The sequence below is a fragment of the Pantherophis guttatus genome, chromosome 3 (genome assembly GCF_059756535.1).
Source record: "Pantherophis guttatus breed Tessera chromosome 3, ASM5975653v1, whole genome shotgun sequence".
Lineage (NCBI taxonomy): Eukaryota > Metazoa > Chordata > Lepidosauria > Squamata > Colubridae > Pantherophis > Pantherophis guttatus.
Genome location: NC_142065.1, coordinates 62844039 through 62856469, shown reverse-complemented (window position 1 = coordinate 62856469; position 12431 = coordinate 62844039). Strand labels below are relative to the sequence as shown.

The window sequence follows — 12431 nt, the reverse complement described above, 5'->3', positions numbered from 1 at the left end:
CAAGCAGTAATCAAGCAGTAATTCAAAAAGTGCAGACAAGGGTGAACTGGACATGTTCTTTATTTGAAAACTAATATTGGCCATGGGTACTCTTGAAACTTGCTCCATATAATTGTACAGACTCCAAATACTTTGTGACTTAGTAATTATTAAAATAGAATAACAGAGTTGGAAAGGACCTTGGAGGTCTTCTAGTCCAACCCCCTGCTTAGGCAGGTAACCCTACATTACTTCAGACAAGTGGTTTTCCAACATCTTCTTAAAAACTTCCAGTGTTGGAGCATTAACAACTTCTGGAGGCAAGTTGATCCACTGATTAATTGTTCTAACTGTCAGGATATTTCTGCTTAGTTTTAAGTTGCTTCTCTCCTTGATTAGTTTCCACCCATTGCTTCTTGTCCTACCTTTGGAGGCTAGCTTGACTCCCTCTTCTTTGTGGCAGCCCCTGAGATATTGGAACACTGCTATCTTGTCTCCCCTAGTCCTTCTTTTCATTAAATTAGACATACCTAGTTCCTGCAACTGTTCTTCATATGTTTTAGCCTCCAGTCCCCTAATCATCTTTGTTGCTTTTCTCTGCACTCTTTCAACTACTATTGAGCCACAGTATACCACATATACTGTACCTGTGCATTTTGTTTTTCTTGCCGAAATGTAGACCCTTACTTTTTTCACTATTGAATTTCATTTTGTTAGATAGCACCCATCATTTTGTTAGATAGCGCCCATTAAATGTATTTATATTAAATGTATTTATATTAAAAGTGACAACTCAGTGACACATTGGGTTATTTTTTGAGGTAAAAGTAATGAAGTTTGATGTGACCAAAATGAACAGTAAATTTAGGATGACCATACTTTTCTCACCTCAGTGCTAGTGGTTCCATGATCATCTAAGAAAAGCATCATAAATACAAAAATAATTGTAACAGCAAATGAACTTTAATAATAAGGCAATATTTTCCTACTGAAATAGATAAATGGAATAACCACAGCAAAAAAACAGTGGAAATGAGAACAATGTCTAACTTCCTGTTGACTTCCCCACTGACTTCCTTTGTGGGAGGTTTGAAGGCAATGTAAGAAATCACATGACTCAAGGGATTCTGTAACAGCCAACAACTTTGGAAATAAAACTAGACTAAATATTGTGGACAATTCAATTCCACAGAAGTAATGGGTTCCAGATTTTTCATACATTTTTTAAGTTAGCAGATTTTAGATACCTTGATTCAAAAATTGTTGCAGTATATTGCACTGTTTGGACTAACTTGAGGGTACAAATAGACAAACACAATGTGAGTTTTAATAGTATATAAAGGAAATGTAGAATTGATTTATATCTTTAAAAAACATAGGAATAAGCACATAAGCCATCTCAAGTTTCCAGTCCACAAAAAAATTTAAAAATCTAAGAAATACTTACCCTTAGTCTAACACAGCCTCTGCGTGATCCCCGCATCATTTTATCTTTTGACTGAAATGGAAAAATAATATTCATTTCAAGAAAAGTTCATCAATGGTTGTAAAATGCAAAGCAAGAGGTTGAGGTTGTATCTATTTTTTGTTTTTACTGCACTAAAAAAATATCAGAAGTCACCAGGTTTTTTTTCCTCGCATTTTCTTCCTTCCTTCTCTTAGTTTTCTAACATTTGGGGTGGGGGTTCTATTTTTATTTTATAATGAAACTTAATAAAAAATAGTTCAACTGTTACATCAATGATGTAGCTCTTAACATGGTGTACAGATAATGAAAATATGATATATCAATTAACACGATATATGCATTCTGACCATATTGTGACACAGATAGTCCTTCTGTTATGATGGCAGTTGGGACTGGAATTTCTATCAGTAAGCAATGGGATCATAAAGTATAATCATGTAGTGGTGGCAATTCCAGCAATCCAAGTTGCTTCATAACCCAGGACGGTGCATGTCATTAAGTGAGGACCTTATGGAGCATCATGTGGGAAGAGACACGAACCTCAGCATCAGGCCAATGGGTGAGAGCAACAAGTGTGAGGCTAAGCAGCAAGGGGAAGAGATAGGTGCTATGGGCAGGTGCTAGGGAACAGAGGTGGGCACGGCTGCCCTGCCAGAAAGGGGCTAAAAATCTTCCCCACTGTACCTACTGCCAGCTACAAAGCAAACCTCCCATTGGATTACATGACAGCGATGTTTTCGCAGAACCTGCCAGGCAATTCCTCATAACTGCTTAGCCAAGGGCTTCTCACACAGGAAGGTAGCTGCAAGTAGAGGCAGTGGTGAGAGTACCCTGCACAGCATGGCCAACAAAACCCCCATAATGTGTGGCTTGAGGCTAGCCAGGATTGGCGAGCCAGGCAGAAGAGAAACAGGTGAAAAAGATGACAAAAGTTAGCTGAGGGGTGCGCAGCATAGGGATCATAAATGTGAACTATTCACCATACCCCCGAAATTTTATCATGCAACTGTAGGGGTATTGTGATGGCTGGAACTTCAAGGAACAGTCATAAGTCATTTTTTTCAGTGCCATCATAACTCTGAACAAATGAATGCAACCCAAGTACTACCTGTAAAATAAAAAGGGTGAAGATATTTCAAAGCCCATTTATCTCACTATGACAGAACAGAATATCGACTTTTCCCAGTCCTATTTGCATAGTTCATTAATAGAAAAAGCTAATAGAGTTGGGCAGTAATCCAAAATCAAACCATAAAAAGGGATTTGACACTCATGAAGATGCACAGATAATGCCTACTGACAACACTTTAATGCAGCTACTAGTATATATCATTTTCTAATGCAGCTGCTCCTACCTAAACAAAAGATATGAAAATAAATTTCAAGAGATCCAAAGAAAGTAAACTTAAGGCATAACACTGACATTTTATACTAAAGCAAAAGTTTTAAAAAATACTATTTCTTCAATACTAGATATTTACCTTGTTCAGGTTAATTACAAATATAATTAAGAATCACATTCCAAATTTTATTGGCAGTTAAGTATGCTAAATTCTATATACAAGTGTCATATTCATGTCAAAAGGAATTTGATCACATGAACAATTTATCGGATCAGATAATCTTATGTTTCAGTGTAAGAAGATTCATGTAACTGAATGCTTTTTTTGTATAATGCTTTCAATTCCATGAAAATAATCACCTCTTTCCAAGCATGCTTAGTTTTTGTCCACATTCTCTCACTTAACACTTTGCTAGCTCATTTACTATTGTGGAGAAATAGGCTTTAATAGAATTAGGGAGAGAAACTACAGGTAAGGTGAAAATATGGGAGATGAACAATAAAAGTTTGAAAAAAAATCAATCCATTTTTCCTCCATTTTTTCATAAAACGAGAATGAAGAACCTATAGGAAGCTTGATTCTCAGAACTGTGTTATTTAAATGAACAAGACAATGAAAGTTCAACTCTTGCCTTGTTCTTTCAATTAAACTTTGGAGATGTTAAGTCTGGAATTTATCTCACTGGATTATGCTAGTATATTTGTTCAATTGTTTATTCCATTCAGGCCATTTTGAGTAAAGCAGCACAGAAATGTCAGCAAATAAATAAATCTGCTGATGTTGATAACAAAATCCCAAATAAATATCTACAGTATTTTTTTCTGAACAGAGAATTTGATACAGCTCACAGCAAACATAGAATTGATCCATCAATACCCATCATTATATATCTATAATTTAGTTTTATTTCCATATAGAATTTATCTATTCTTTTCTTTCTGCAGAAAGATAAAATTTCACAAAGTAATAAATTAAAAGTAAAAAAGTAAAAATTTGCAGTTACAAATAAATTAAGAATTTAAAAGTGATTCATTGAACAATTTCTTCTGTCTACATATCAGTACAAAAAGCAATCTTGTTAAATTACTAGAAGTTAAAAAGCTATTTATTAAAACAATGCAGTGTCCTCTCAAAATATCAACTGTAAAAAAAAACTGACACAGGAAAAGGGTTCTGATCTGGCAGGCTATTTATTTGCCTTGTATTAAACACAATTACATAAACTCTTAGGTAATCTTTTAGTTCTAACTTTCAAAGCAGTTCTTTGCTCATATTACAAAAATGCTTCATTGCAGGAAAAAAAAAACCCTCAAGTCAGATTTCCAAGCCTCCCAGATCCATTTTAATTGAAGCTGCTACTATCCAATCAGTGCAATTTTATTTCTCTTAATAGTTAAGCTTTGTTTTACTACTGTAAAACACATCATACCATGACCTCACCACTTTTCTAGTATATTTTACTGTGGTTTTTACTTGTTATCTCACATTTTTTCTTTTTAATAAAATACAGTCTATGACTGTAATAAAGTACTTAGGAATCTAACACTTCCAAATGCTGTAGTATACTTTGTATTCATATTAAAGCATTTTTAACATAATTTTCCTGACTGAGATCACTGCAGACCCCTTTATTTGATATAATCTGATATTACATATCCCTTCAGATCAAGTGCTTTAGCTTAAAGCAGAAAACATGTGCCAAATAAGAAACCAGTTATTTCACATTTCTGCTCTTGGAGGTTTTTTGGGCTTTCTGATTGCTTTTAATCCTGTAAACTGCTTGTTGAATCTCAGTTTATATAACAAGAAAGGAGGTAGAAGAGGTACCTATACCAGTCTGCCAGAGTGTTCCCTAGCATTTTATGTATCTGAGTTCATTAACACTTATGTAAATACATAAATTCATGCAAATATATGACATAGAAATGTAAACTGACTTATCTTGTCCATATCACTGCAAATGCAATAAGGGCATTATTTGGGGGGGGGGGGTATGTGAAGAGACTGAAATAATCTGAACAGAAATGTAGTTTGTTTCATTTAAGACCGCTCAATTAAAGCTTTATTAAACTAGTTGTTACTTTATGTACTAAACATATATTGATGAGCAAGTTATTTCTTAAAATAACATGATTTACATTCTTTACAGATTAAAAAGGCACCCAAGAACTAGAAAAAGTCTAGTAAACAAAATAATGTTTCCAGGTATTTTGGACTATTAATCCCATATAGTTCATCTAGCATGGCTGATAATCAAGAATAACAATGTATAGTTTACATACCAAGATAAAAAGTTGTGTAGATTTAAATAGGACAATCTCAAAACCAAACATCAGAACTAGCACCTATCATATTCTGCCGAAAGTATCAGATGGTATACTTCTAACTCACCCAGTATTATTTTATGCAACTTTTACTTCTTTTCCTATTTTAACTTCTATTCCAGTAATAATATAATCACTTACATTCTACACAATTTTTATTATTATAAATCATACACTTAAGATTACTAAACAACTACTTTTGTAGGGAAAATATTACACAATAGTAAATTAAAAAATTAATGTCTCCCTGTAGTTGGAACATTCTGACTGATAGTTTTGCTTGTTTTACTTATCCTGTTGTTTGGGCTATTGAGATTTTTGTTTAGGTTTCTTTATTATTATTTTTATATTTTTACATTGCAGTAGCTCATAAATTGTTCCCTGAAGATAGCAATTTAGCAATTATATGCATAAAAAAAGAAACTGGATATTGGATTAACAGTCAGAAAAGATTACAGTTTCTTTATACCATGGTGAATTTGATGCACATTGTGTACAATTCTATAGTATATCACAACAAAACCAGAGGAGTTGTAGAAATAACCGATAGAATTGGCCAGGATATAAAACAGATAGCAAAAAATTAGCAATTAATTTTAAAGTAAGTCTCTCTAAAGGAAATGTATACAGAGTAGCAAATGAAACTAGCCCCATAAAAAAGAGCAGTTTCTACAACTTCCATAATATTTAAATGACAGACTATACATTAAGTTAGTTTGAACAAATTAAAATCTAATAAACTGGAGGGAAGAGAGGAATTATCTGATGAAGTATGGTACACAAAAAGTCTGACACTAAGAGTCAATTTTACTCAATTTTTAAAAAAAATACTTTTAAAAAGTTTAAAACTTAATTTTAAAAGTTTGGTGTACAGTTTAAAACATCAGTCTAGAAATTGGGAGACTGAGTTCTAGTCTTGCCTTAGGCACAAAATCAGCTGGGTAACCTTGGGTGGGTCACTTGCTTTCCGCCCTAAGAAAGAGGCAACGGCAAACCACTTCTAAAAAATCTTGCCAAGAAACCCCAGGGACATGTTTAGGCAGTCTCTGAGAATCAAACATGATTGAAAAGAAAAAAAATAACTATATTAAGATATAATTTAACATTAAATGCAGCTAAATAGGAGGCGTAAAAAATATAGGCTGGTAAGTGAATTACTATAGATTATTTTTCACTAGCACACAAAGAAAATGCCTGTCTTAATGTAGTCTGTATAAATGGGATTATGCTAGCTGAATTTTTTTTTTCAGACAGATTGCTGCAGGAAAAGAATGGTGGTACTTCAAGAACATTTATCCTGCCTGTTACCATTTTTCCTATTTTTTTCTTACTATTTAATGGTTTTTTCATTCTGCAGAGAAAACTTAGTTTCACCTGCGATATACAAAATTATTGTCAAAGATACCGTGTTTCATTATCAGACATCCCCTGATAATAAGCCCAATCGTGTTTTTGATCACATAGCAATAAGGCCAAATGCTTATTTCAGGGTTCAAAAAAATACATGGTCTTATTTTCGGGGAAACACTGTATCATATTAGCACACAAACCCTACCTCAGTTTAAGGCTTAATAGATGAGAGCTTCAGGGAGTTCACTGGGAATTAATTTCAAGTTTACACAGATTAGACACTTAAATAAAGTAGAAATAAATTATGTACATATACAATAACCTTATCTAGAAATGCAGTATTTCTACCCTCAAATATCATCACAACAACAGCTCCAGTCTTTACTAAGGGAAGTTATTACTAAGTTGAGCCTTTATTAAGTCTTTACTAAGAAGTGGTCGACCTGTTTTCCAAAGCACCTGAAGGGGCAGGACAACAAAGGATGGAAATTTATCAAAGAGAGAAGCAATGTAGAATTGAGGAGAAATTTCCTGACAGTGAAAATAATTAAATCAGTGGAACGGCTTGGCTCCAGAAATTGTGGTTGCTCCATCGCTGGAGGTTTTTAAGAGATTCGACAGCCATTTGTCTGGAACGGAATAGAGACTCCTGCTTGGTTGGACTAGAAGACCACCAAAGTCCCTTCCAATTCTGTCATTCTGTAATACGGAAATCTACCTATGCCAAAAGAAAGGAGAGTCCCCTTTCCACACCCACTGACACCCACTAGCGTCGTTCCCTTCATTTCATAAACCAAGCAGTGCATTCCAAGGACCAGGCCGGGCACTTTAACTTCCTCCTCCCTTCAGTCGCGGTAAGTGAAATGTTAACTCTCCCGCACGCTCCTTTCATATAAATCTTCCAAACTTAACTTCCCATTGGGCACCAGCAGGATTTCAGCCTATCCCGATTGGCTTTCCGGTAGGACACGCCCTCTCTCAGAAATCCCACCCAGCCACCCCCCAAATCTCCTACCTATCCTACCCTACCAAGCGCGCAGCTTGACGGGCTCCTTCCGCCCCCCCCCCCACATACACACATACATATATGCTGCGCACTTGGTTTATGTTCCAGCGGGGCCCCTCCTTCCATATTCACCGTGTAATAGGAAAGCAGTCCAGCGTTGTAGTCGAGTACGAACCAGCGGTACTGCCAACCTTTCATGAGGTTGGTCCATTTGCTCAGCGGGCCTTCCATGATGGACGCCATCTTGGGAGCCGGTAAGATGCCAAACAGCCCACTAAGGGGGAAACGCCGGTCTCGCGAGCGGGGGTTAAAGCGAAAGGGAGGGGGTGGGAGAGCGAGCGGAAAGAGCGCGAGCACCGTCAATGAGCGACGTCTGAGGGAAGCAGCGCGAGACGAGGAGGAGCAAAACCGCCGCCGCGGAAGGAACAAGCTGGTAGACTAATAAGTGGGCGGGAATATAAGAGAGGGGCGTGGCTTTGTCGTGTGGCTGTGAGGCAGTGAGAAACCCCCCCCCCAAAAAAACCGTAAGGGGGTGCACGTGTGGGTCCCTTTAGTCCCAGTGAGACCGAGGATGCGGGAATGGATTGGGGATTTCAAGGTGCCTGCTTGGAACAAACGTTTATTAACCTTGATGGCACTCCTCCGATTGAGATCCAGGCCGATTGAATTTGGATGTTAAATTCATCAGGATAAAATCTGATGTGGGGAGAGAGGACAAAAAGTGGGGTGGGAAATCGTCTTTATTTCACTTGTTCCTGAACTAAGCTTTTTTTTAGTTAAGAGTAAGGTAGTTGAAATTCCTCTTTCTCAAAGTTGTTAATATCGACACCCAGGAGTCGATGGGTGGGTCTTTCCAAGGGTTCAGTGTTGTTATTTGTAGTACTATATTATATATTACAATTTTTTTTAAAAATTTGATTTATATGCCGCCCTTCTCCGAAGACTCAGGGCAGCTTACAATGCGTTAAGCAATAGCCTTCATACTTTTGTATATTTATACAAAGTCAGCTTATTGCCCCCACAAACTGGGTCCTCATTTTACCTACCTTAGAAAGGATGGAAGGCTGAGTCAACCTTGAGCCTGGTGAGATTCGAACTTACAGTAATTGCAGACAGCTAGTGTTAATCACAATGCTTTTAGTCTGCTGAGCCACCAATGCTTGGGGTCAGTAAGCTGAACAGTTTGCCATAAAGCATTCTGCTTGAGAACAAAGTGTAGCTCTTCTAGGGTCTAGGCAATATTATCTGGTTTCCTTTCTTCCCCTGAAAGAAAGTAAAAAAAAAAAAAAAAAAAACGGAAGGGGGAGTGAGAGTGATGAATCAAAGCAGAAGTTCAGCTCTTACCCTGAAGAGATGGCACTTGAGGCAAAAAATAGTAAAGTTGTCCTTTCCATCCATAAACCTGGGCTGCTGTTTTGTTTTAGATGTTGATAAAGCGGAGTGGTCAGGCAAACTGAAAATGAGTTTTGAGGAGAAATTGCAGATCTAGTGGAAATGTGCCAAGATGGAATAAAGTATAGTTTCTGCAATGAGAAGTTTTGCAAGTTTCACTGAACAGAAAAGTAAGTAAAAGCCTTGCAAGTTTATTCATGTGCATCACATATGTACACAAATCATTTCAAAGACTCTAAATACTAAGGCTATGTATTCAGAGCACACAGCAGAACAGATTCAGAACACATAGCATTTGCCAAGAATACTTTAAAACAAACACTCCTTTTCCCAATATTGTGTATGATCTTGATAATAGACAGCTGGTCAGGTTTTTTTTGATTCGTGTTCCCCAAGAAGATACTAATAAAAATGTAAAATTGTGAACATATTATATGGTCTTCCACTTTTGCCTTTTGTTCCAGGATGTTGCCAAAAATTGAGTCTGAATTCAAAATAGGATTTGGTTTGGAAGTGAATTTTTCAGCAGTAATGATAAGGTAAGCTATTTGAATATATTGAATTCTAATGACTGGCTTGCATCTAGAGCTCCACAGAGATATGATTTAAAATTAAACAAAAGCTATGAGCAATCCTACATTTATTTTTAAAGGAAGTTTATATATCTAATATCTACAGTACAGGGAAGAGATGTCATCAATATTCCAATGATGCCCAGTTATACTTAGTGTCCTATCCATGTATTCAATAGATCTAACCTTGCTTAACTTTATCAAGATCAGCCAAGATTGTCAGAGAGCTGCTTTTATTCAGCTCTCTTATGTGTATGCCTGATTATTTCAAATTAGAATTGATCAAACATAATATCTGCTTCTATTAACCAAAGTTTTAGTCTGGCAATTTTTATTTCCATGAAGCTACCTTTATTGCTGTACTTAACTTTTTCTTCTTGTGCCATATCTGTCATAGGACGTTGGTGATCATGTTGGTGATCCTATTTTCATCAACAGCCGCACAAGAAAGTGCTGCTGAGTTTTCCAGTCCCTTAGATTTTGAAGCCAATTATTAACTAGCTTGTCCAATTAATTCAATTTTCTGAATGTGCATGATATATTGAATTATAAACTAATCAAACAATGTATTCCATCCTCTAGCTTAAAATGTAGATAATGGCTAAATATAGCCATTATGGTTTGTTCAACAATTATAGATAAAACATAACATACAAAATTTATGTAATCTTAGCAAGTTTCAAGACATGTAGTTCAAACTTAATATCTTAAGACAAATTGTCAAAAGAAAGCTCAGAAAGCAGTAAATAACAGTTATAACAAAACACCCTGTGTCTCGGACAACAGCGTAATTCGGCAAAAAGAGAAAAGATTCCACTGGATAATGTAGATTGGGGTCTCCAACCCCTGGGCCACTACTGGACCTTGAATTGTTCAGAACCGGGCCACAGAAGTGGTGGGCAAGCACATACACATCCCCATTTGTGCAAGCAGTGTATGAGCATGTGCACATGCAGTCCATTCGCACAAACAATAGATGTGCATGCCTGCCGCTCATGCAAATGGAGCTGCACACTTGTGCGCTCACCTGCCACTCACATGGAACCATCCCCTCTCCTCCCACCACCACCGGGCCACAAAGCCGGAAAAGTTGGGGAACTGATGTAGATGCTTGAGGCCTTTCTATCTTGAACACTGATTCTTTTTTTCCTCTGCAACATCTGCAAGGATTTAAATAAGAGAGATTTCTATATATATATTTATCATTAGATTTTCTGCCTCTTTTAAAAAGTCAAAATTGTCCTACCATGTTTCCCCGAAAATAAGACCCTGTCATACACACACACACACACACACACACACACACACACACACACACATATATATATATATGTAGGTCTTTGGTTATTCAGGTTTTCTCCCGTGTAAAATTGGAAATGTCTTGGTGACGTTTCGACAAAGTCTCATTCGTCATCTTCGGTGTTTTCGGCTTCGTGCTTCTAGGAGCAATGTGTGATCGCAGCTGTTTCTTTCTTTTAACTGCCAGTGGGGGTGTGAACTGATTGGCTGGGAGCTTGGCTGTGTTCTGATTGGGGGGAGGTGTGTTCTGATTGGTTGGGGGCTTGGCTGTGCTCGGTTTAGTCTGAGTTGCAGGAGGATTTGAGCTGGTGAGCTGCATTGCTGTTTGGCTTCACGTTCGTGGTCGTGCCACATCTTCATGGTGTCAGTTTGCTTCATGTATGGATTGGAGGGGTTTAAAGTGGCTAATGATGCAACGTCTTCCCTGGTCCAACACCTTAAAGCCACAGGACATGAAATTGACTTTAAAAAGACCAGAACTATCGCCAAAACTGAACACTTTAACAACAGAATAATCAGAGAAGCCATCGAGATAGAAAAACACCCACACAGCATGAATAAATGAGATGGTATCTCTCGCCTACCAGCCATTTGGAAACCCGCCCTTATTGACAAACGAGTCCCTAACACAAAGAATGTGTTAGACACCAGACCCACACTCACGAAAACCACACAGGATGTAACCACCACATATCCACACAAAAAGCAAACTCAAACCCACACCGATGATGAGGCACGACCACAAACCAGAAGCCAGACCACAGCTGCATCATTAGCCACTTTAAACCCCTCCAAACCATACATGAAGCAAACTGACACCCACCATGAAGATGTGGCACGACCACGAACGCGAAGCCAAACAACAGCAACGCAGCTCACCAGCTCAAATCCCCCTGCAACTCAGACTAACCCGAGCACAACCAAGCCCCCACCCAAACAGAACACCCCCCATCCAATCAGAGCACAGCTAACCCCCCATCCAATCAGAGCACAGCCAAGTCCCCACCCAATCAGAACACACCTCCACCAAATCAGAACACAGCCAAGCTCCCACCCAATCAGTTCACACCCCCACTGGCAGGTAAAAGGAAGAAACAACTGCAATCACACATTGCTCCTAGAAGCATGAAGCCGAAAACACCAGCCTGAAGATGACGAATGAGACTTCGTCAAAACGTCGCCAAGACACTTCCAATTTTACGTGGGAAAAAACCCAAATAACCAAAGACCTACATACAAACACCCGCGAAAACCTCAGAAAACAAATATATCTATATCTATATATCTATATCTATCTATCTATCTATCTATCCCTGAAATAAGCCTTATTGCCATGCGCTCAAAAGCCCAATGGGGCTTATTATCAGGGAATGTCTTATTTTGGGGGAAACAGGGTAAGTATTTTGAGATAAATTTAGTTTTCAGTAAAATCTGTTTTCTTTTCCTATAATTCAGTTTCTGTGATAGAAAAAAGTCATTCCAAAATTTCACTTATATTTAACTTAATCTGTATTTCCATTTTGCATGTCCATATTTCTCAACCACTTACTTGTGATCATATTCTAACTCCCCAAACATCTCAGCAGTGTTTTAATTTAGCAACTGATTAACCTCAGAAATGATTCTTAAAAATTTTCTCATCTATACTGTAATTGTTTTGTTTTATTTAGAAAATAAAAATACAAGGCACTTAACATT

The 12431-nt window shown here is 37.4% G+C and overlaps 1 protein-coding gene across 5 annotated transcripts in view; it reads right to left on the bottom strand.

Moving 5' to 3' along the window:
- Positions 1-12431, bottom strand: part of OSBPL9 (oxysterol binding protein like 9) — a 93718-nt gene that overhangs the window by 57497 nt on the left and 23790 nt on the right. For 2 of the 5 annotated variants that reach the window (XM_034415074.3, XM_087891056.1), the window contains exons 1-2: positions 7603-7936; positions 1427-1477 (exon numbers count right to left, since the gene is read on the bottom strand). In XM_034415074.3, the coding sequence (XP_034270965.1) occupies positions 1427-1477; positions 7603-7713 (162 nt within the window). In that variant the 5' untranslated portion in view covers positions 7714-7936. Of the gene's footprint in view, positions 1-1426; positions 1478-2432; positions 2553-7602; positions 7937-12431 lie in introns of those variants that run through there. The other 3 variants (XM_087891057.1, XM_087891058.1, XM_087891059.1) reach the window with 2 other exon arrangements.